This window comes from Mesoplodon densirostris, chromosome 2 (genome assembly GCF_025265405.1).
Source record: "Mesoplodon densirostris isolate mMesDen1 chromosome 2, mMesDen1 primary haplotype, whole genome shotgun sequence".
NCBI classification, from domain to species: Eukaryota; Metazoa; Chordata; class Mammalia; order Artiodactyla; family Ziphiidae; genus Mesoplodon; species Mesoplodon densirostris.
Genome location: NC_082662.1, coordinates 192,733,094 through 192,757,683, shown reverse-complemented (window position 1 = coordinate 192,757,683; position 24,590 = coordinate 192,733,094). Strand labels below are relative to the sequence as shown.

The window sequence follows — 24,590 nt, the reverse complement described above, 5'->3', positions numbered from 1 at the left end:
CACACTAAGCTTTTTACCTCAATCATGGGGCTAGAACGCTGACATTAGCTAAGCCTAAGCCATGGTTAACGCTCTCCAGCCAAACCATCAACAGAAGAAATGAAGAAGCCTGTAACTAAGGTAAACCCCAGACTGCACTAAAGGGGAGCAATTACCCCTGGGGGCTCTCCACGATCAAAGCCAGCACAGACTGACTGCTTCCATAAAAGAGCCGAACCCAAGTGCTTTGAAGACAACCTCACACCAAAGTGTCATCATGGTAATGACGGGGTCCCAGGAATGCTCAGGTTGAAAATGACCCTCCTCTCAAGAATGTCATTAGTTGGTCTTGGAGAAAAAAACTCTTAGGAAAAATACCGGCGGGAAATTCACCGTAATGTCAAACAATAATCTCTTTTGAGTGAATGACTTAGACAACTTTTCCTTATTCTTTATAGTGGTACGAATCTCCTTTTATAACAAATATCTTCTACCCCCCCCCGCCCCAACCTTGACTATCCTGAAATGAAATTCTTAGATGTAAAACTCAGCTAAAATCATAAGAATCAATAATTAAACATGAAGAAGAAACAAAGGGAAAATCATTTATAATGTATTTCAGTGTGTAAACCTGGGGGCCAATAATACTAGGAGGTGCCATGGAGCAGCCGGAGGCGTGGACCCACCACAGGACTGTCACGGAGGGGTGTGCTGCACGATGACGTCATCGTGCAAGAGGCACCACTGTCAGGCGTGAGCAAAACCAAGGTGCAGTTTCTCCTCAGCTGACACCGTGGTTGGATAGTTGGAACCTCCCTCCGCCAAAAACTGTGAGTTCATACGTAAAATCAACTTGGGTTTTGAACTCTGGTAACAGAAAGGCTTTTATCTCTGACTGTCCAGGGAGACGGTGAGGAGCCCAGCTGCAGGACAACTGTCTGTTTTACGGGACACACAAGGGTGTCTGGCTTCCCTGGTCCCTGCCCACGAAACGCATGCACAGCATCAGCCATCACGGTGACCCCTAAAAGTACAGCCTCCTCCAGAAATACTCTCTGCACTTTTCTGTACTTCATATATTTTCTACAATGAAATGAATTGCCTTTGTAATCATAAAAGACAAGTTCCAGCAGAGTTTCAAGCTCACTGGCGTCCCTCCAACAAAGAGACATAAGGTCACAGGTCACTAACGAAAACTGATACCTTGAAGGCAGCCAGAGGAAGAAGGAAGAGATTGGAATAAAAGGAAAGGTCAAGAGGTTAACTGTCCTACCCTCAGCAGTTGATAAACCTTCCACATCTTTGTATAAGACATTTAAGCAAAGCTCAAACAGATACCTTGAAGGTCAATTTATTCTGTCTTAAAAAAGATTTCTGACTGAAGCAGAATTCACTGATGAGATGGGACAGCGGGTCCAAAAATTACAGGGTCTGAAAGGAACACATGTGCACTTTTTTTTTTTTTTTCGGTACGCAGGCCTCTCACTGCTGTGGCCTCTCCCGTTGCGGAGCACAGGCTCCGGACGCGCAGGCTCAGCGGCCATGGCTCATGGGCCCAGCCGCTCTGCGGCATGTGGGATCCTCCCGGACCGGGGCACGAACCCGTGTCCCCTGCATCGGCAGGCGGACCCTCAACCACTACGCCACCAGGGAAGCCCCCTACATGTGCACTTTGATTACTGAGATGTGCTTGGCAATGGCATGACCCAAAGTTAATAGAGTCCTTAAAAGGAAGGAAGATGCCAAAAGAAACTTTGTTCTTAAGATGGTTTATACAGCTTGGCTACAGCAAGGCACAAGTATGACCCATATATAGCAAATCCCAGCAGCTGTAGTATTTTAAGAACGACAGTTGCAAAGCAAGAGCAAGTGTGCAGTGAAAGGAGAGGCCGTCCAGTGAGCGTGGAGTCACAGCTGGAGGAGCCCCCTCATGCAGCCTGGACGGAAGGGCTTCCCGGTCTCTCCCCCCGCACCCCCGGCCCCCGTCATCACTGCTGGGACCCCGGCGGCCTACGTGGAGAGCCTGCCGACCCCTGGGGGCTGTTCATGGCGGCCCTGCTCGTTAAATCTACTCCTATGAGCATTACCATCAAATTTCTCGGGCTTCTCAAGCCCTCTCATTCTAGGGACAAGCTAACCACCCTTTCCTCTTCTTATCTGGCTGAAGATAAAGAAGCTGAGGGAGGAAAAATCTATATTTTACTATCTTTTCACTCGATTAAAAGGAAGAGTGGTTTGCTTAAAAAAAAAGATCGTGGTGGTTTTACGGTACACTGTGAAAAATACTACTTTACTACAGAAATAGGCAACTCCACCCGAGAGCTTACCTACCGTGTCTTTAAACTTAAGACTGTTGTTCTATCTCAACAGCACAGGCTTGTCTGGGACATACTTTACCATATTAGGCAATCAGGCCCCAGAGAGAAGGGAAAGCAAAACAGTCCTAGGCTTTTACCTAAAAGGAGAAGGGCGAAGACACTGCCCAGCGGTGGAGAGCGGACAGAAAATGGCTGGACGCCCTCCAGCAGATAAAGGGGCTTCACGAGGTTAAGTAACAAGATTCAAAATCCTGCTTGACGGAGGGGAGAAGATCCAGCAAACAGCCAGAAGCAAAATTGTGAAGAATCAGAGCAAGTAGGGAAAAGGGCTATTATTTGCTCGAAGAGAGAGAGTGGGGGGAAGTAAAGATCTGTGGGAACACGAGCAGAAACACAGAAACGGGGTGGTGGGGGGGGTTAGGCAGAAGGGTTAAAGCCTGCCTGAGGACACAGAAATGGGCAGGGGCTTGTTCTCATCAGGTTTGCAAAGGGCTCCAGCAAAAGAGGAAACACTGCGTTCTCGGCCCTTCCTCCTCTACTCATTTCTGTCCCTACCTCGGCAATTCCTTTCAAGATTTATTTCTCAAAGCTCATGAGGTTCATTTTCAGAGCACAAGCACACGCCGGAGCCTGAGCTGCTTCTCTGACTCTTCAAAGAATCCATTCTTTATGGATAAATGAATAACTTGACTTCAAAATCACATGATTCTAAGGTCAATGACAGTATTCCAAAAGGCTTTCTCTCATCCAGATTTAGGAACCTACAGATCTGGAAAATAATTTGAGTGGATCTTACTCATCTCTAACTATTTAAATGCATTAACTCATTTTCATTTTACAACTCTAAGAGGTAGACACTATTATTATCCCCACTGTACAGATGAGGATACTGAAGCATCTCGTCCAAAGCAGTTCAGCGGTCAAGGTGGGGTTGCCCCGGGAGCCCAGCTCCTGGGTCTGCACTCCTAGCCTGTTGTGACAGTACATCACCCAACATACACGACAGATACAGACTCAGGAGAACGCGGTGCAAAGCCCTGGACACAGCTGTGCTCCCTCTCTCTGGCCCTCCTCAGCTGTGATCTCTAAAATGAGAAGTTTAGGGAGTTCCCTGGTGGTCCAGTGGTTAGGACTTGGCGCTCTCACTGCCGTGGCTTGGGTTCAATCCCTGGTCGGGGAACTGAGATCCTGCAAGGTACGTGATGTGGGAAAGGAAGGAAGGAAGGAGGGAAGAAGGAACGGAGGGGAGGGGAGGGGAGGGCAGGGAAGAAGTTTAAAGCTGCTTTCGGTTCTAAAATTCCAAGTCTACGACTGTCATTCTAGCCATCAGAGGGATAAATCAGAGTTTGATAAAGAAGAGCGCCTAGAAATAAGTTTTTCAAAGAAAGCCTCTCCTCAAGTGAAATGGAGTGCTAGTTATTCAAAGATGTAATAAAACTGAGGAAAGTCAGGTAAGGCAAAGGGAACCAAAAGCTGAGTCAGCTTAAAAGATCATTTGCAGATACGGTTTAATCAGTAGAATTCCTCTCATGTAACAAAAAGTCTTATGACATTCCTGGCCTTCAGAGACCTCCAGCCAAGGTCTGCAGAGGCGCAGTAATTTCTGTTTCAGAAGCTGACAGGGGAGCTCCGGGAACTGGCTCTCCCCCACGACTACACGGCTCTTCCATAAACAGGCCAGGCAGCTTTCATGGGGAATACCCCTGCACCAGTTGAGAAAAACTGGTGAAATAATAAGCAAACTACCTACTGTTCTGTGTGAGTGTGCTTTGTTTGGTTGACTTTGTTTTGGAAAAGGGGGAAACTGCAGTCACATTCTCAGAGCCACGTGCTCTGACTCGCCCGTTTCCTGGGCGTCTTTGTCTACACTTGCACTCTTGGTGACCTGCTCCGATGTCACGGTTCCCGATACAACCTGCATGTTTGCATCCAGTCTGTACCTCCAACTCCGCCCCTGACAATTCCCTGTGGACAGCGGTCAGACACATCGAATCCAGGGCTTCTAGAGCCAAACCCAAAGGCCTGCCCTTCCAGAGTCCTCTCCATCTCAGTTCATGAAAACTCCACCCTCTCAGGCACTTGAGCCAAAAGCTTTGGTGTCAACCTTGACCCCCCTCTGTTTTTTTCACCGTATACCCAAACCAGCAGAAGTCTTGCTGATTCTAACTTTGAAATGTGCCGTGCATATGAAAACGTCTCAGCATCTTCACCACCCGCAATCACCTGGCCCAAACCCCTCGTAAGTCCCCCTGGGTTAGGGTGACATAGAGGGTCTTCTCCAAACAGCAGGCGGAGTCCCCCCAGAATGTGGCTCCTGCCCCTCTGCTGCGCAGAGCTCTACACGGGCTCGCACACCCTGGCACCGACCGCCTGGCTCTGCCGCGGGCTCTCATGCCCACACCGTCTCCTCACAGGTCCTGCCTGTCCTCCTGCCTCACGGCCCCCCGAGCTCTGTTCCCTCTGCCTGCACACGTCCACGGGGCTCCCCCCTCACTCCCTTCACGCTGGGCTTCAGTGCTGCCTTCGCGGCAAGGCCGACACCGACCCCTCCTTAGATGCCCAGCCCCCCCGCCCTGCACTCCCCACTCCTGAGTCCTGGAGCAGCTCCACACGGCTTTTCACCTTCCACACACAGTTTGCTTGGCACGTTCATTTTACTCACTGCCCGCCTGCTTCACAGAACAGAGACTCTACAAGAACAGGGCTTTTTGTTCACTGCTGCACCCCTGCCCACAGGCACCGGGAAGTACTTGTTCAGTGAATACACGAGAAGCTTATAAAAGAGAAGGCAGGACAAAATGGGAAATGCATTTAGTGGCTTTTGGTATTAGAGATATTTCTGGGGCCAAATGGCTCCCAAAGCAAGTTTTATTTTCTGTTAAAGCTTAGTTTAAAACCAAGCTTTGCTGGCAAATTTCACTTTGAGCCTCTCTTTGATTTAGTTTGAAAGTCTTACATTTAATCGCTTATATCTTCTGCACACTTGACCAAAGTCTCTCCCGCCTAGCTGCCACCGGTTATCTACGGCCGGTATCTGAACACCTACTGGTCAGTGCTTCCTTAACAGAGTCTCCTACAACCAAGGCCTCTTGCAGGAGGGTTAGCCACCAGACCACGGGCTCCTCTCTGGACTGGACGCTACACTGCTGACTTTGAAGGTAAAGTGTCGTGATTTTGTTCAGACCGATGCCACCGGATTTGCCTAAAAGCAACAGGGATTCTAGAGGGAGAAGCATTTTTCTATTTGAAGGATGGACAGACATAAGTACCCACCTACTTATGTACCCTCCCTACATAAGTACCCTCCCACCCGGCAGGAGAAGGCTGACCCTCTCCCACTGAACCTGAAACTCTCAGGAGGCTTTCGAGGTATCCTTCAAGAAGACCTTCCTTTACTCAAGGAGGCGAGATGCCACTAGCAACTCAATTCAAACATGTAACCTGCTCAGTAAAAAACAAATGAATGGGGGCAGGGGGGAGTAAGAGGTACAATCTACTGGGTAAAAAATAAGCGACAAGGACACATTGCATAGCATGAGGAACACAGCCAATATTCTATAATAACTATAGATGGAGTATAACCTTCAAAAATTGTGAATCACTATATGGTACACCTGTAACTTACAGAATACTGTATGTTAACTATACTTTAATTTAAAAAAAAAACTTGGAACTTGTAGACTCACCCTCCATCTTCTGGGGGGAAGGTAAAGGGGGTGGAGATTGAGTTAATAATGGATTATGCCCATGTTGAAGCCTCCATAAAAATCCCTAAACTATGAGGTGTGGAGAACTTCTGGGTTGGTGTAATATCCACATGCCGGGCGGGTGGTACAACCACCTCCATGGGGACAAAGCTTCTGACCTTGGGACACATCCACACCTCACCTGACGGACCTCTTCATCTGACTGCTCACCTGTATCCCTTAAAAAAAAGGGATGGGGAATGGAGGGCGATGTGAGGTCGGCCCCACCACAGTCCCATAAAGGCTCCCTGACACGGGGCATAGGGCGCTCACCTAGAGCTTTCATGTCCCCAAGTACTTCCTAACTGCCCTGGGCCTCAGTTCTCTTAACTGTAAAACGAGGTTCCTAACCCAAGTTTTCTCTAAATTCCTTCCCAATTCTGAGATGCCCAAATTTGGGAGGCGCGTAACTTCACTGCATTGAACTGGACTGTTCAACAATTCCTTTAAAACAAAAGCCATCTGTCTCCTGTTCAGCTTCCTTAGACACCATTCTGCTTGTCCACCATCTTTTCTTTTGACGACTTGCGCCCTCTAGTGATAAATTCAATTATACATCAGAACTGGCCTGGGAAACAGTCTGCTTCAGAGGACAAGAGCGCGTAGAGAAAACTCAGTGTTAAGCAAAATGAAGGCAAGCCAAAGACGCCGGTGAAGAAAGGATGAGAAGAGCCCGAGGGCCATCAGCGTCGGCAGTGTGCCCGTGACTGCTCCAGAGCCTGTTCCTCACGACCAGTGAAGGGGGCAGCGCCTCTGACTGCGGTAACCTCCTTCCTCACGTCAAATCCAGACTCAGTTTCTTTTTCACTCAGCAAGATACAGGCTATATTAGGACTTCTGGAGACGGGCACCCGTCTAATGCGGACAACCACGCACATCTGCTCTAAGCACACCGGCTGAGGGGGTGCTAGGACACGAAGCCCTGTGCTCACTGTCGGTTTTCCGGTGGGGATGGTTTTGATTAAAAGCGCGCACTGTGCGGGGCCCCGACCAGGCCCCCAGCCTTCTCGGCGTCCCTTGTGTCACCACCACAGAAATGCATGACCAGCCTTCCTCCCTCCCAGACTGCATGACAAACATCAGGGCCATTCCTGGCCATCAACCTTACCTGTATACAAATGTTGGTTACATTGTTCTAGCTTAGGTCCACAAAAAGAAATAAATTTCCAAGATGTCTACAGGGATTAAGGTTAAACAACAGAAAGGTTTCCTTAGACGTGCTCTTGTTACTGACATACGGGTGAGAGGCTGAGGAATCTTCGAGAAGAGGAGAGCATCTGTACACAGTTGGAATCATTTTAGTTCCAACTCTGACTGGAGACAGAGTTTCCTTTCTACCCTTAAAGCAAAGTATTATCACCGAATGATTCCATGTACGCGGAGCTCAAGAACAGGCAACACCACTGTACTGCGGCGGCAATCAGGAGAGTGGCTGCCTCTCAGGACAGGGGACGGGGGGTGAGGGCACTTTTCAAGGTGACGGAGAAGTTCTACATCTTGATTTGAGTGGTGGTTACACCACTGATGACAACTGTCAAAACTCACCCAACAGCACACTTTAGGTCTGGGCAGTTCACTGATTGTAGATCTATCCCAACTGAAAATAACACATGTCAGGGTCTTGGGAAGAGTTAACTTAAAAAACAGTAGATTCCTGGCGTGGGAGAGCGGCCGTGACACAGTCCTGCCCACCTTGAGGTTACATTTCCACAAGTTACAGGGACGGGCCTGTCGTTCTGTGGGCCCATATGGATGCCGGCATCACGCCTGCCAGGGCTGGACGAGCGCTCAGGAGAGAACCAGTCAGAGCTGCGCTAACGCAGGCCGGGGTCAGGATGCTGCCGCCCTTGGGCACCGTGGTGGGCAGGAGACATGCCGGGCGTGCTGTGAGGGCTGGCATACCTGCACACACTCAGTTACCATTAGAGAGAGGACTGGCCCTGCATTCCTCTCTGAATACTCACGCTGGCGTCTGCTGGACACGCGGTGAACACTGGAAGATGCCTCGAGCCATGGGATGAGTGGATCATTTTTCAGTCTGACAAATGACTCTGTGTCAAGTCTCACCCATCAGAAAATCTTTTCTGTAATTTTAAGTCAGTGGTCGTTCAGTGAACTTCTCTGGGAAGCATGGCATCAGAGGCACCTTCGCGGCCCTTGCCTGGTGCACCAGGCAAGGACTTTTCACACCAAGTAGCTTAGAAACGTGCAGGCAAAGATCTTCACTGACAGAGACGCTGGCCAACACCGAGCTCTCCTGTGTAACTCCCTCCGTGGAGCTCAGTGGCCTCTACGACCCTCTACGGGTGACGGGCCGCTTCAGTGCTCTGGAGTCATCACCCGGGATCGCTCGTTAGGGGTTTTCTAATATCGTTCCCCACAGCAGGCTCTCCTGCGTTCACTCTTCGTCCCCTGGAGCCTCCCCAAGCCCCTGTGGAATGAAGTCGCTGTCGTGTGCACACACCCCTGCCCCAGGGAGCCTCCCTGTGGCGTCTGTGCCCGACGCCCACTCCCCCCTGTGAGGCAACCCCGGCTGCAGCTGCACGCAGGCAGCTCTCAGCGCACCGCCACGGGCACTGCTTTCCGGAGGCCCTGCTGACTGTTTAGGAGCTCAACCAAACTACAGGCAGGTCAATGACATAATACAGCGTTTCTACTTCCTCTGCCAAAAACACACTAGTTGTTCATTTTCAGTATGAGTTATTAAACATATTCTGAGAACATACTGTCACAGAACCGCAGGGTAGAAAAAAGGCCATCTTCTTACGTAATTCCCAATAGAAATGTACATGGAGTCTCAATTCATTTAGGCAAAACCAAATCCCTTCCTTCTTGAAAAATGGTACTAGGGACATCCCTGGTGGTCCAGTGGTTACAACTCGGCGCTTTCACTGCCGTGGCCCAGTTCGATCCCTGGTCAGGGAACTAAGATCCTGCAACCTGTGTAGTGCGGCCAAATAAACAAACAAACAAAAACAAAACAAAACAAAAACCAAAGAAAAATGGTACTAAATGGTACTAGAAAAGCATTAACTTTCTATCACGTGTGAGTGGCTTACAGGAACCTGGAGCTTCAGGAGAGCTGGCCTGGGGTGCCCACAGCAGAGAAGAGCTGGGTGCCAGGCCTTAAGGGACCTGCTTACACAAGAGCCCAGGAGCTAAACCTATTTCAAAGTCCAACGTAAGTGATTTCTGGACTGTTCACACTATTCACTCTCGTGTTCCTCTCTGTTAGCGTGGAGAGGATGTAGACCCACAAGCAGCATCACTCTTCACATTTCTTCCCGAGATGTCAAAGGACTTTATACGATCCGATAGCAACAGAGAACAAGAGCCCGTCACCGTGTCAGCACCCGGCAGGAGGCACTGAAACAGGGAGGAAACTCATTCAAGAACATGGGCATTGTGACACCATTGAAGAAAACGGGGGACTTCCCTGGTGGCGCAGTGGCTAAGAATCTGCCTGCCAACGCAGGGGACAGGGGTTCAGTCCCTGGTCTGGGAAGATCCCACATGCCACGGGGCAACCAAGCCCGTGCGCCACAACTACGGAGCCTGTGCTCTAGAGCCCGCGAGCCACAACTACTGAAGCCCGTGCACCTAGAGCCCGTGCTCCACAACAAGAGAAGCCACCGCCATGAGAAGCCTGCACACGGCAATGAAGAGTAGCCCCCGCTCGCCGCAACCAGAGAAAGCCTGCGCGCAGCGACGAAGACCCAACGCAGCCAAAAATAAAATAAACAAATTTAAAGAAAAAGAAAACAGTATACCAGCGAGCAGCCGTCCCATCTTGCAGAGGAGCGTCTACCTCCAAACTCTCCCTGGACCCAGGTCTGCACAGAGCCTGCTCTTCCTCTGTTAAGTGTGTGCACGCGAGCAGGGATGAGCCCTACGGGGATGCCGAGCCCTACGGGGGCAGCCTCGCTGCTCGTTGCTTACCCACGCTGCTTTCACCTCTTCCGAGACGTCAGTTTCATCTTCCTGGAAAGGGAGAAAGAAAAAAGACAAGAGGATCATGGTCACAGGCACCCCTGGAGGCAACAAGGTCAGCCTCATCAATTATGCACCTGGGCGGTGAGGGCTGACGGCCAAGGGCACTGTCACTGCTGCTTTTAGCAGCACCTCAGGAGCACCACCTGCAGTCAAAGAGTCAAATGAACCTGGCGGGAAAAGGAGAATCTTTAAGACAGACGGACCTCACTTGGGCTCTGTCAGTAGCTGTCGGCCCGTTTGGTCCTGTAATAATCAAACACTTTCGTCCAGTAGTTTCTAACAGGCGACCATCACTGTCCCACTTCTTGTCTCACTGACTGGTCCATCTAATTCCACATGAGCCACTAGTGACCAGGGACCTGTCAGTGCCAGCGACAAGGCTGAGTGCGCAGGGCGCAGACCGGAGGGGGAGGAAAGAACCGAGTGTGCGCTCGTCACCAGGAGGCACAGCAGCCTCGTCTTCATTTAAAAGCCAAAGTCAAGCTGTTTTATAGCACTTGTTCCTTTGTTTCTCCAAAAGAGTAAACCTGAGTCAGATGAAATTCTGAAATTCTCGAGATTCGGGCAGTGCCCCTGAAATACTTGGTTAGCACCTGCACACACACGACGCTGAGGTATTGCTGACTCACCACGGGACTCTCAGGGGCCGCTGGGGGGCTGCCAAGCCTGAGTGGCTTATGCACTTGTTATGGTTGCTTGCACGGCTGCTGTAAATTCACCGCGTATTTGCTGCCTGCCTACCGTGAGCTCGGCACTGTCCTCGGCCCTGGGCGTCCTAGCCAGAACATTCCAAATGAGTCCCACACTAGTGGAGTCTTTCTTCTTCTGCCCTTTTTCTCAGTGATGCCTCCTGACCATCTGCACAGTTGGCAGCGTGTGGAGCTCTTTCTTTTGAGCCCGACACACAGGACGGCGGGCAGCGCAGGGTAACGCGAGACGTCCCGGCACAGACAGCCCACTTACATCCTTCGTCCAGAGGTTGATGCCTGTGCCTCTTCGTCGCTCCTTGGGCCGCCTCCTCTCACGAATGGACAGCCTGTTAGAGGACTGATCACCCAACTCTGCTTCTTCACCCTCTGGTCAGAGAGAAAACAAAGCGTGGATCTTAAGAACCTGGGGCACATGCACCGGAGGAGGGTGCGGTTTCTGAAGCTTGACCTACCGTTTTTGTCCATTTCCTTTGCCCCTGCAGGGCTGGCGGGGGGCTCTGAACTCTCTGAATCAGGGGCTGAAGACCTACCCGTCCGGATCAGGTAGGAACTGGTGTAGAGGGAGGGTCTCGGGGCAGGAGGTGACACTGGTATCGTGGGTGTGTCTGGCTGAGCCGGACACCTCAGGCGGCGATACACAGGCTGGAACAATCCACAGGATGAGATGTCAGAGGTGAAGTCTAACCAAAGGGTAAGGACAGCACGTTTATTAAAAGTGTGCTTTTCTACACCCAGAGGCTCACGAGTAGTTAGTTAGCCAGATAGGTAAGAGGTCTAGATGCCTACTCTGAAGATGCTACAGGCTGACAGCAGTCCAGGACAGTTCTTCCCAAACTGATCAAAGGGCGCTACGGGGCACCAACCCTGGTAATAAAAATTCCTTTGATTTTGCAACGCACATAGGAAGGATGATGGCCTTTTTAAGATGGCGCACTGAAAGGTAAGGTTTACGTAGGAAAAGAAAAAGATCAGGAATATGAAGAAACAATGTAGGAGTTATCTGAAAACAGACCAAATCTGACCTTTCTACCAACTTGCCATAACTAGGCTTATTGACACTTCTGAAAAATTCCCACTTTCTGAGACTTCCCTGGCGGTCCAGCGGTTAAGACCACGTGCTTCTACTGCAGCAGGCACAGGTTTGATCCCTAGTTGGGGAACTAAGATCCCGCATGCCACACACCCCCACCCCCAAAATAAAAAAAAATAAATTCCCACTTTCCCTTTTGAACTTTTTTTTTCCTTGAGAGTTAGGACAGACAGAGCTTGACAATAAACCTTAATGTGGTTCGTTGAACATGCAGAGATAAAGAAATTCTTACTACATGCAGAGATTGTATAAATTTTTGTTTATAAATTACAGAGACAGAAGCAATAAAATATAGTCAGCTTGGGAGTCTGACAGAACTTGGCTCAAATCCCAGCTTGAATGAGCTGTGTGACCTGAAGTGACTTGAGTTTTGATCTCTGCTTCCTCATGTATAAAACAGGGATAATAGTATCTTCCTCAGAGAGGGCTGTGAGGATTAAATGAGAATGTATGTTATGTGCTTACAACGGTCCCTAGTATGTAATAAGTACTCAAAAAATAGCCGATAAAACAAACGAAATAAACAACAGAACCTCAGTTAGTTTATGCAGCCCAGCCATTCAAAGTTAGAGCAAGAAGACTTCTTTCTCCTGTAATTATGGTGACCATAAAGTTTATCTTCCCAACTGGGACATTTCTGAGAGTGAAAAGGAACGGTACCGATAATTACCCAGAGATAAAAGGTGTCACTGGAACCATCTTAGGTAAACCAGGAGTTACAATCACCTTAGATATAACCCTATAACTCTGACTACCAACTGCAATTGAGAAATGGAACCTAAGTCAAAACGTCTACCCCAAAGTGACAGCTTGTGCCTGAGAATGAGGGTGCGCTGTAAGTGCTTGGGTCTGCAGAAGTTTGTAGAACAACATACTAGTGGTGAGGGGGGCAAGCTGTGGAGCCAACGCCTCGCTCCACCTCTGCTTTTTTTTTTTTTTCCAGTAAAATCTTTTATTTTATAATACTGTACCTCAAATTAAAATTCAAAATAAGCGTTCACCCAATTGCCTAAATGGTTATTATATATACGTATATATTTGGTTGGAAAGGGAGAGAGAAAAGAGGAATTTGGAGGCCTTTAAGTACATCATCATCATCGTAGTAGTTAAGATTTGCTGAACACTTAACGTGTCAAGCACTATGCAGGTATCACCTCACAAGGAGTACCCTCTACTATAAGCTCTGTGTTTACAAATTAGGAAACTATGTACAACAAGGTTAAATCAATTACCCAAAGCCATACAGCTAGTTAGTAAGGATACTGCGGTTTGAACCCAAATAGTCTAACACCAGAACATACACAGATAGGCACACACACACACACAAATCAATATTATTATTATTTTGGTCACGTGGCTTGTGGGATCTTAGTTCCCAGACGAGGTATCGAACCTGGGCGGCCAGCAGTGAAGGCGCCAATTCCTAACCACTGGACCGCCAGGGAAGTCCTTGACCTCTTCTTAGCCGTGCAACATGCTGGGCAAGTTACTTAACCTCTCTGTAGCTCCACTGACTCATATTTTAAGAAGGAATAATAATACTTACCTCAGAGGGTTGTTGTGAGGATTAAACAATTTAATACACATATTGAAATTGTTAAAATAGTGCCTGGCATAAACTAAATAATAAATGCTTATACTGCTATTTGCATTTTTTTTTATACCAAGATCTCTCTTTTCAGAATAGAAAGACACATTTAGTTAACCAAATGTATGGTGGTAATCATTTCACAACATGTACACACATCAAATCATGTTGCAACGTTACATGTCCATTACATCTCAATAAAACTGGAAAAAAGCGCATTAGTTAACTCCCAGAGGAAAAAACTGATCACTTAAGGACTAACATCCTCTGAATCCTTTCAATTACACAGGTCTTCCAACTAAAGATGGACATAAATAGCGTGTTCTATGAGGCGTCCCCTGCGGAGTAGGACAGTTCTGGAATTCTCAGTGAGGAAGAGGCTCCCCCAGCCACCTGCTTTCAGCACAGAGAGCTCACCTGATCCTCCAGACTCCGGTCCCAGGGCCGGCGGCTCTCCCCAGCTTCCTCTGCAGGGGTTGCTAGGGGCTCATGCTTCTGGGCGCTGCCCTCGAGCCCTCTGGGGCCCACGGGCTTCGGGCTGGGCTGTTCCTGAGCCTGACGCTCTGCCCTCGACCGGCTGAGCGTCCTTTCTGCTTCCTGGAGATCCGTCAGGGTTACACCCTGGGAAAATACCACAAGGTCAGAGAGGTTTCGCCCTAACCATGGAATAACTCCCCGTGAATGAGCCGGGAAACTCCGTAAAGATCTCATGGTACCAAATTCCAAATGAAGCTCCGGAAATGTGTGAGGCCGCTTCAAGCAATATACGCTGAAAACAAACACCTCAGTATGCAGAGGCCCCAGGCCTGAGCCTAGATACACTTCAAAGACAATACTTGAGCGTCTCCTGCTTGAGTTCCAGAAACAGGTCAGCACTGATGCCCGCCCGCTGCTTCCACACCCATGGTTCTCACATCTCCACCTGGACGCTCCTGACCCCCCAAGAGCATGCAGTCACCAACAGAGACTGTCCAGCAGACACAAGGAACACTTAAGTTTACACACAGAAAGAAGAACCAGGCTCAAAATGGTGAAAATTCAGAGCCAGGCTAGAACCACCACCAAAACCAAAAACCAAACCCACAAAAACAAACAAAAATCCAACCCTGAGGGAGCTGCCAAGATGCCAGAGCAGGAAGACCCCGAGCTCATCTCTTCCCAGGGCACACCAGGATAACTATGCACAGAACAACTACTGACCAGGGGCGACCAGAAGAGATCTTCTACGACTAAAGACGCAGCGAAAGAACCACACCAAGACGAGTAGGAGGGGCGACCCGCAAGTGGGAGAACACTTACAGCGGTGGGGGTTCTCCCCCAGGAGCGAGCGGTCTGAGCCCCATCCCAGGGGTCTTGCGCTGGGGAAGACAAGCCCCCAGAACGTCTGGCTCTGAAGGCCAACAGGGCTTCCTTTCAGGAGTCCCAGAGGGCTGTGTGGGGATAGAGACCCCACACTTACAGGGCACACACAAAATCTCACAAGCTCCACAACCCGGGGCAGAAGCAGTAATTTCAAAGGAGCCTGGGTCAGACCCACCTGCTGATCTTGAAGTCTCCCGGAGAGGCAGCCTGTGATGCTGGGGACACAGGCGCTGGCAGCGGCCACTGTGGGGAGCTGGCTCAACCGCAAGGACACTGGTGCAGGCAGGCACCATCGTGCAATCCTCCCTCTAGCTTATTGCCCTCAGGACCCAGCCCCGCTCACAGCCAACAGAACACAGGCACCAGGAATGGGACGGCCTCAGGCCAAGCAACTAACTAGGCAGGGACACAGGCCCACCCACCAGCAGACAGGCTGCCTTATGACACCCTGGACACAGCCCTGCCCACCAGAGGGCCCAGGACCCAGCCCCACACACCAGTGCACAGGCACTAGACCCAGGACTACCAGGGACCTACAGCCAGAGACCCTGGGACCCAGCTCCACCAACCAGTGGGCAGACACCAGCCCCAGAAACCCCTGGGCCCTGGCCCTGCCCACCAGTAAACCTCCTCTAGCCCTCACACCAGCCTCACACGCCAGTGGTTGGACACTACACCAATTGGTGGACACCAGGCCCAGGACAATCACAGCCCAGAGCCTGCCGTGGGAGGACCCAGTCCATCCACCAGCAGGTCAGCACCAGCCCTGGGGCCAGCTGGGCCCCAGCCCTGCCCACCAGCAGGCCAACACAAGCTTCAGAACACACTGGACCCCACAGCTAGCTGTATCACGAACCAGCCCCAACAATCAGCAGTCTGACACCAGCTTTGGGCCCTGGGGCCCTGCAGGCAGACCCCCAGGACCCGGCTCTGCCCACCAGCAGGCCAGCACTAGCCAGGACCCAGCTTCACTCACCAGTGAAGTGGGCGGGCCACAGCCCACTGACTCTGCTCCCAGCGAGCCAGCACCAGCCCTGGGCCCCCCCTGGGTTCCACGGTCAGCCACCTCATGACCTGGTCACGGCAACCAGCAGCCAGCAGCCTCCACACAAGGCAGGGCCTGGCAACCGACCAGCCCAGCCACACAGTCAGCCCACCACAACAGAATGACCCACGCAGCCCACAGAGGGGGCACCCCTAGAGCATACAGCTCTGGTGACCAGAGAGGAGTGCACTGCTGGGATGTATAGGACGCCTCCTACAGAAGGCCACTTCCCCGAGGTCAAGAAACGTAACCAACCTACCAGATACATGGAAACACAAACAGCAAGTTAGGCAAAATGAGGCGACAGAAGAACATGTTCCAAATGAAAGAACAAGATAAATCCGCAGGAGAACAACTACGTGAAGTGGAGACAGGCAATCTACCAGAGAAAAAGTTCAAGGTTACGATCGTGAAAATGATCAAAGAACTTAAGAAGGAATGAACAGAGCGAGAAGTTGTAAGTTTTTAACAAAGAGTTGGACAGTACAAAGAACAACCAAACAGAGATGAAGAATACAATAACTGAAATGAAAAATGCACTAGAAGGAATCAACAGTGTACTAAATGATACAGAGGAACAGACCAGTGAGCTGGAAGGCAGAATAGTGGAGATCACTGCCACCAAACAGAAAAATATATACATATAAATAAATGAGGACACTTTAAGAGACCTCTAAGATGACATCAAATGCACTAACAGTCACATCATAGAGGTCCCAAAAGGAGAAGAGAGAGAGAGAAAGGGTCACAGAACGTATTTGAAGACATAACAGTTGAAAATTTCCCTAACCTGGGAAGGGAAACAGACATCCAGGTCCAGGAAGCACAGAGTCCCAAACAGGATCAACCCAAGGAGGACCACAACAAGACATATTGGAATTAAAATGGCAAAAGTTAAAGATAGAATATTAAAAGCAGCAAGGGAAAAACAGCATGTTATATACAAAGGGAACTCCCATAAAGCTATCAGCTGACTTTTCAGCAGAAACTCTGCAGGCCAGAAGGGAGTGGCACAATATAATTAGACTGATGAAAAGGAAGAGCCTACAACCAAGAATGCTCTACCCAGCAAGGCTCTCATTCAGAGCTGATGGAGAAAGCAAACGTTTTACACACAAGCAAAAGCTGAAAGAGTTCGGCACCAACAAACCAGCTTTGTAAGAAATGTTAAAGGTATTTCTCTAAGCAAAAGAAAGGAAAAAGGAAAAAAAAAAGATCACAACTAGAAACATGAAAATTATGAAAGGAGAAATCTCATTGGTAAAGGCAAATATACAGTAAAGTTAGTAAATCAACCAAGTACAAACCTACTAGAAAGGTTAAAAGACAAAGTAGTAAAATCAACTATATCCACAATAAGCAGTTAAGGGATACACAAAATGAAAGGATATAAAATATGAAGTCAAAAACAGTAATCATGGGGGGAGAGAAGGAAAAATGCAGGGTTGTTAAAACGTTATTTGAAATTAAAGAGATCAGCAACTTGAAATAATCGTGTGTGTGTGTATATATATATGTACACACACATATATTGCTATATGCAAACTTCATGGTAATTACAAACCAAAAAATCTATAATAGATACATACACATAAAAGGGAAGGAAATCCAAACATAACACTAAAGAGAGTCATCAAATCACAAGGGAAGAGAACAAAAGAGAAAAGGAACAAAAAAGGACTAAAAAAACAATCCCAAAACAGTAACAAAATAGCAATAAGTACATATATATCAATAACTACTTTATATGACATGGATTAAATGCTGCAATCAAAAGATGGAGTGGCTGAAAGGATACAAAAACAAGACCCATATAGTGGGGCTGGCCAAAAAGTTCGTTCGGTTTTTCTGTAAGATATAACGAAAAACCCGAATGAACTTTTTGGCCAATCCAATATATGCTGCTTACAAGAGACCTACTTCAGATCTAAAGACACACACAGACTGAAAGTGAGGGAATGGAAAAAGGTATTCCATACAAATGGAAATGAAAAGAAAGCTGGGTAGCAATACTTATAACAGAAAAATAGACTTTAAAATAGAGACTGTTGGGACTTCCCTGGTGGCACAGTGGTTAAGAATCCACCTGCCAGTGTGGGAGATGTGGGTTCGATCCCTGGTCTGGGAAGATCCCACATGCCGTGGAGCAACTAATCCCATGCGCCACAACTACCGAGCCTGCGCTCTAGAGCCCGCGTGCCACAACTACGGAGCCCACATGTTGCATCTACTGAAGCCCGTGCGCCTAGAGCCCGTGCTCCACAATAAGAGAAGCCACTGCAATGAGAAGCCCACGCACAGCAACGAAGAGTAGCCCCTGCTTGCCGCAACTAGAGAAAGTCTGTGCACAGCAACGAAGACCCAACACAGACATAAATAAATAAATAGATAGATAGATAGATAGATAAATAAATAAATAATAAAAACAAAGTAAAGACTGTTACAAGAGACAAAGAAGGACAGCACATAATAATCAAGGGATGAATCCAAGAAGATTAACAATTGAAAATATATTTGCACCCAACATAGGAGCACCTAAATGAATAAAGCAAATTTTTTTTTTTTTTTTGCGGTACGCGGGCCTCTCACTGTTGTGGCCTCTCCCGTTGCGGAGCACAGGCTCTGAACGTGCAGGCTCAGCGGCCATGGCTCATGGGCCTAGCCGCTCCGGGGCATGTGGGACCTTCCCGGACCGGGGCATGAACCCACGTCCCCTGCATCGGCAGGTGGACTCTCAACCACTGCGCCACCAGGGAAGCCCTAAAGCAAATATTAATAGACATAAAGGGAGAAATCAACAGTAACACAAAAATAGTAGGGGACTTTAACACCTCACTTACATCAATGGACAGATCATCCACACAAAAAATCAGTAAGGAAACTCTGGCCTTAAATGACACATTAGACCAGATGGACTTAATAGACATATATAGAGAATATTCCATCCAAAAGCAGCAGAATACACATTCTTTTCAAATGCATATTCTCCAGGATACATCTGTGCTATATCATGAAACAAGTCACAGTACATTTAAGAAGGCTGCAATCATATCAAGCATCTTTTCCAACCACAAGGCTATGAGACTAGAAATCAACTACAAGAATAAAAACCACAGAAAACAAACATGTGTGGCCCAAACAAAATGCTACTAAACAACCAATGGATCACTGAAAAAATCAAAGAAGAATTCAAAATATACCTGGAGACAAATGAAATGAAAACACAGTGTTCCAAGATCTTCGGGATGCTGCAAAGCAATTCTAAGAGGGAAGTTTATAGCAATACAGCCCTCTCAGGAAACAAGAAAAATCTCAAATAAACAACCTAACCTTAACCTAAAGGAATTAGAAAAAGAAGAATAAACAAAACCCAAAGTTAGTAGAATTTCTCCTAGGAGAACACATAGGCAGAACACTCCTTGACATAAATCACAGCAATGTTTTTTTGGATCTGTCTCCTACGGCAAGGAAACAAAAACAAAAATAAGCAAATGGGACCTAATGAAACTTAAAAGTTTTTGCACAGTAAAGGAAACCATCAACAAAATGAAAAGACAAATGGGAAAGACTGAATGGGAGAAAATATTTGCAAATGATATGACCAATAAGGGGTTAATCTCCAAAATATATAAACAGCTCATACAACTCAATATCAAAAAAACAACAAGCCAATTTAAAAATGGGCTGAAGACCTGAATAGACATTTTTCCAAAGAAGACATACAGATGGCCAACAGGTACATGAAAAGATGCTCAACATCACTCATCACCAGGAAAATGCAAATCAAAACCACAATGAGATGTCACCTCACACCTGTCAGAATGGCTGTCATCAGAAAGACCATAAATGACAAATGTTGGTGAGAATGCAGAGAAAAGGGAACCCTAGTAGACTGTTGATGGGAGTGTACACTGGTGCACCCACTGTGGAAAACAGTATAGAGGATCTTCGGTAAACTACAAATAGAACTCCCATATGATCCAGCAATTCCACTCCTGGGCATATATCTGAAAAAACCAAAAACACTAATTCGAAAAGACACATGCACCCCAATATTCACGGCAGCATTATTTACAACTGCCAAGATATGGAAGCCATCTAGCTGTCTATCAACAGATGCATGGATACAGAAGACGTGAGACATACACAGACACACACGTATATACACATACTCCATATATGCATACATACATATATGGAGTATTAGCCATTGGCATGAAATTTTGCCATTTGCAACAACATGGATGGATCTGGAGTGTATCATGCTGAGCGAAAAAAGTCAGAGGACAAATACTGTAAGATATCACTTCTACATGGGATCTAAAAAAAAAAATAAATTAGTGAATATAACAAAAAAGACACAGACTCACAGATATAGAGAAAAAACCAGTGGTTGCCAGAGGGAGAGGGAAGGTGGAGGGAAATACTGGGGCAGGGGATTAAGAGGTACAACTTATTATGCATAAAATAAGCTACAAGGATATATTTTCAACACAGGGAGTACAGCCAATGTTTTATAACTATAAATGGCATATAATCTTTTTTTTTTTTTTTTTTTTTTTGCGGTACGCGGGCCTCTCACTGTTGTGGCCTCTCCCGTTGCGGAGCACAGGTTCCAGACGCACAGGCTCAGGGGCCATGGCTCACGGGCCCAGCCGCTCCACGGCATGTGGGATCCTCCAGGACTGGGGCACGAACCCGTGTCCCCTGCATCGGCAGGCGGACTCTCAACCACTGCACCACCAGGGAAGCCGTAGCGTATAATCTTAAGACATTCCACGAATTAAAATTTTCCCCAGGCTCATAGGAGCAGTAGTACAGAAAAAAAGGAAATAATGAGGAGACATCCGGAGGAGAAGGGGGAAAAGGGTTAGGAAGAGAGTGAGTTGATTCTTAACTCAAGTAGTCATATGCTCACGTCCTCAGAAGAGGGAAGTTCCAAAGCCGTAAGGTAACTGTTAGCTAATTTGTTCACTCATTCTCTTAATAAAAAGTTACTGCGTTTTTAAGCACTGGGACTACAAAGACGAATCAAATGATTCCTGTACTCAAGAACCATAATCTAATGGAAAAGACATAAGAAAACAGATGAGTATAATGGAAAGTAAGTATTAAGACAGAAACATATAATCCAGCCTTTTCTATTTCTGGGTCTATACCCAAAAGAACTAAAAGCAGGGTCTGATGAGATATTTGCACACCGATGTTCACAGCAAGACTGTTCACAGCAGCCAAAAGGTGGAAGCAACCTCAGTGTCCATCAACGGACGACGGATGAACCAAATGTGGTCTAAACAGACGACAAGATATTATTCAGCCTCTTACAAAGGAAGGAAATTCTGACACGTGCTACCACATGGATGAACCTTGAAGACATTACACTGAGTGAAACAAGCCAGTCACAACAAAGACAAAAACTGTGGGATTCCACTCACATGAGCTACCTAGAGTCAAGGTCAGAGAGATGAAAAGTAGAACGGTGTTGCCAGGAGCTGTGGGGAGAGAGGGAGCTGTGTAACGGGTAGACAGGTTCAGTCTGGGGAGACGAAAGCTGTTCTGGAGATGGACGGTGCTGATGACTGCACAATGATGTGAATGCATTTAATGCCGATGAATCGTATGCTTAAAAATGGCTAAAATATTAAGTTGCATGTTACGTATAGTCTGCCACCATAAACCAAACCAAAACAAATGCTTGTCTGGCCCTCGTGGGGGTTACATCCTCTGGGGAAACAAACCACCATCAAGCACAAGCAGTAACAGCTGTGGCAATGACTACACAGGACGGCACCCGCCCGACCCTGGAGGGTCAGGAACGACACAAGGGCACTTCGGGGGCTACGCATAAGGTCCCCTTCTCAGTCCTCAGCTCTCCTGCTGGGCGTCTGTAGCAGCTGAAGCTGCGGGGCTTCCCCTCTTCACTGGAGACTGCCTTTCAGTCCCTTGTGTTCCATCTCCTGGTTGCTCCCTCAGCCCTCTGGCTGCTCCTCGGTTCTGCTGCCCGGCTCATCCTCCTCTGCTTCCTTGACGCCCAGTCACAGCCTCCCTCAACTGTTGCTGCCGTATGGCTGTCACCTCCAGCTCAGCTAAGGAACAGCTTCCCACGGGCCTCCAGGCTTCACCACTCCCAGCAGTTCTCTGCACGGCGACTTTTGCAAAATATCATGTAGATCGTGTCTTCCTTACTTCAAAGCTTCCCTGAGGGACTCTTCTTTTTTCTTTTTATAATATCATTATTGAAACATAATCCACATATCGTAAGATCCACCCTTCTAAACAGTACAATTCGCTGTTTTCTAGTATATTCACGGAGCTGTGCAAAACCCCCATCTAATTTCAGGACATTTCATCACCCCAGAAAGAAGGAAACCCCACACCCTTAGTGGTCACTCCCCATTCCTCCCTCTCTCCAGCCCCAGCAAATACTAATCCACTTTCTACGTCTCTGGGTCTGCCTGTTCTGGACAGTTTCTTACAAATGGAATCACGCCAGGTTTCTTTCATGCAGCATAACTTTCTCTTAAGGTTCATCCACATGGCAGCATTAACGTGCCTCAGGCCTTCATTTCTTTTTATTCAAATCAATGGAAATCTGTGAGGGTTTTTTTCAGTTTTGTTAGCTGCTTCATTTATTTGGTCTGTGCAATGGCCCCACTTGGGCCCACTGCCCAACACTCACTGGGGCACCACCAGCCACACAATGCTGACCTTGACGCTGCCGGGAGCCCAGGGCTCAGCCCTCCAGCGAACCTGCACACTCCACACGTAATTTTGGTCTATACAGCAAGCTAACTCTGGCCAGAGATGACACTGAATTTGGGTTTCTGGCTCCTGTGAATAATGCTGTTATAAATATCTGTGTAGGGCTTTTCTGTAGAAGCCCGCTTTATTTCTCGAGTACACACCCAGGAGCAGCATGGCTGGGTCCCATGGTAACTCTATGGTTAACACTCTGAGATTGTGCCAGACTGTTCTCCTGCAGGAATTAAGGTGTGGGCCTTAAGCACACATGGAATGATTAGTCTTAGGGAAGGAGAGAAACCTCCTCTGCGCCTGAAGAACAGGAGCGAGAGGGGGTATATGTAGCTATGAATTCATCTGATTCTATGCAGTGTAAGATGTAACAGGAAAGCTTTCACTACAATGGCTGGAATAAGGCACACGTTTTATCATTGTTTAATTGTACTTCCAGTGGAAAGGCAGACAGACAAAAAAGGACTTAAACACGGAGGTCACACTCACTTGGGTAGACCTTCGAGTCTGCCGAGCTTGTCTGGAGCGCGCTTTCCGTAAGGACTCTGCTTCCTCATCCCGTACAGGAGTCAGATACGACCTGCGGGGAAGAAGTCACACCAGAGGTAAGGCCCTGGGGGACAGCAGGTGCGTCTGCACACCGAGGGGATTTCTGTGAGCTAAGATGAAGTCAGGCCGACTCAACCCGACAGCCTATCAGTGAACATTACATAAGCCAAGACATTATCTGTAAACGTATTAGTGTTCGTGCAGCATCACACCATCTATAACTGTAAAATGAGAATTTTCTTTCCTCTTTCCCATCCTTAGACTTTTTATTTCATTTCTTGCCTCCGCGCTCTGGCTAGCAGTGATGACAATCGCTTCCCTGCTTCGCTCCTGCCTTCAGAGAGACAGTTTCTGGCGAAGACACTGCAGATGCTGCTCAAGTGAAGGCAACCCCTTCCCCGCCCATGGGAGTGGGCTAGGAGGGGCTTGTTGTTATTTGTTTCATTTTTTTTTTTTTTTTTTTCTTTTTGCGGTATGTGGGCCTCTCACTGTTGTGGCCTCTCCCGTTGCGGAGCACAGGCTCCGGATGCGCAGGCCCAGCGGCCATGGCTCACGGGCCCAGCCGCTCCGCGGCATATGGGATCCTCCCAGACCGGGGCACGAACCCGTATCCCCTGCATCGGCAGGCGGACTCTCAACCACTGCGCCACCAGGGAGGCCCTGTTTCGTTTTTTAATCATTAGTGTTCGAACTTTATCATAGGCTTTTCTTCCCTGTATACTGAGATTATCATTTCCTTCTTTCTTCTGTTAATATGGAGAATTACACTGAACAATTTTTGAATGATAAAACCACCCTAAATGCTTGGGATAAGCTCAACTTAATCATGATGTATCATCATTTACATAGATTTACTTTTTATATAGATTCAGTATTATTTACTTTAGGATTCCTCCATCCGTGTTCATGCAAGAAACTGGCCTGTAATTTCCCCTTATAATAACCCAGCCAGTCTTGAAATTAAAGTTATGAAAGTTGGGAAGTGTTTTCTCCTTGTCTATTTCCTTTGAGAATCTGTGTAAGACTGGGGTCATTTCCTCCTTAAATAACTGGAAGCGTTCACCAATAGAACCATCTGGATTTAGAGTGTTCTTTACGGGAAGGTTTTAAATAAGGGTTTCAATTTCTTTAATAGAATTAGGCCTATTCAGATTTTCTGTTTTGGTAATATTTGTTTTTCAAGGAATATTATCTATATTTTCATATTCAGTACCACAAAACGGTTCATAATATCCTAATAATACATTTTAATTGTCACTGTAATACAAGCATATCTCAGAGATACTGCAAGGTCAGTTCCAGACCACCACAATAAAGTGAATCTTGCAATACAGTCATGTGAAATTTTTGGTTGTCCAGTACATATAAAAATTATGTTTATGCTATACTATAGTAAGTGTGCAATAGCATATCTTAAAAAAACAAGGTACATACTTTAATTAAAAAATATTGTTAAA

General features: G+C 47.5%; 1 protein-coding gene across 7 annotated transcripts in view; it reads right to left on the bottom strand.

Annotated features, from left to right (window-relative positions):
* Positions 1–24,590, bottom strand: part of PPP1R12B (protein phosphatase 1 regulatory subunit 12B) — a 199,641-nt gene that overhangs the window by 65,210 nt on the left and 109,841 nt on the right. For all 7 annotated transcript variants that reach the window (XM_060091508.1, XM_060091509.1, XM_060091511.1 and 4 more), the window contains 5 exons: positions 23,074–23,164; positions 13,842–14,045; positions 11,199–11,388; positions 11,000–11,112; positions 9,983–10,024 (listed from right to left, as the gene is read on the bottom strand). In XM_060091508.1, coding sequence (XP_059947491.1) covers positions 9,983–10,024; positions 11,000–11,112; positions 11,199–11,388; positions 13,842–14,045; positions 23,074–23,164 — 640 coding nt within the window. The remainder of the gene's footprint in view (positions 1–9,982; positions 10,025–10,999; positions 11,113–11,198; positions 11,389–13,841; positions 14,046–23,073; positions 23,165–24,590) is intronic.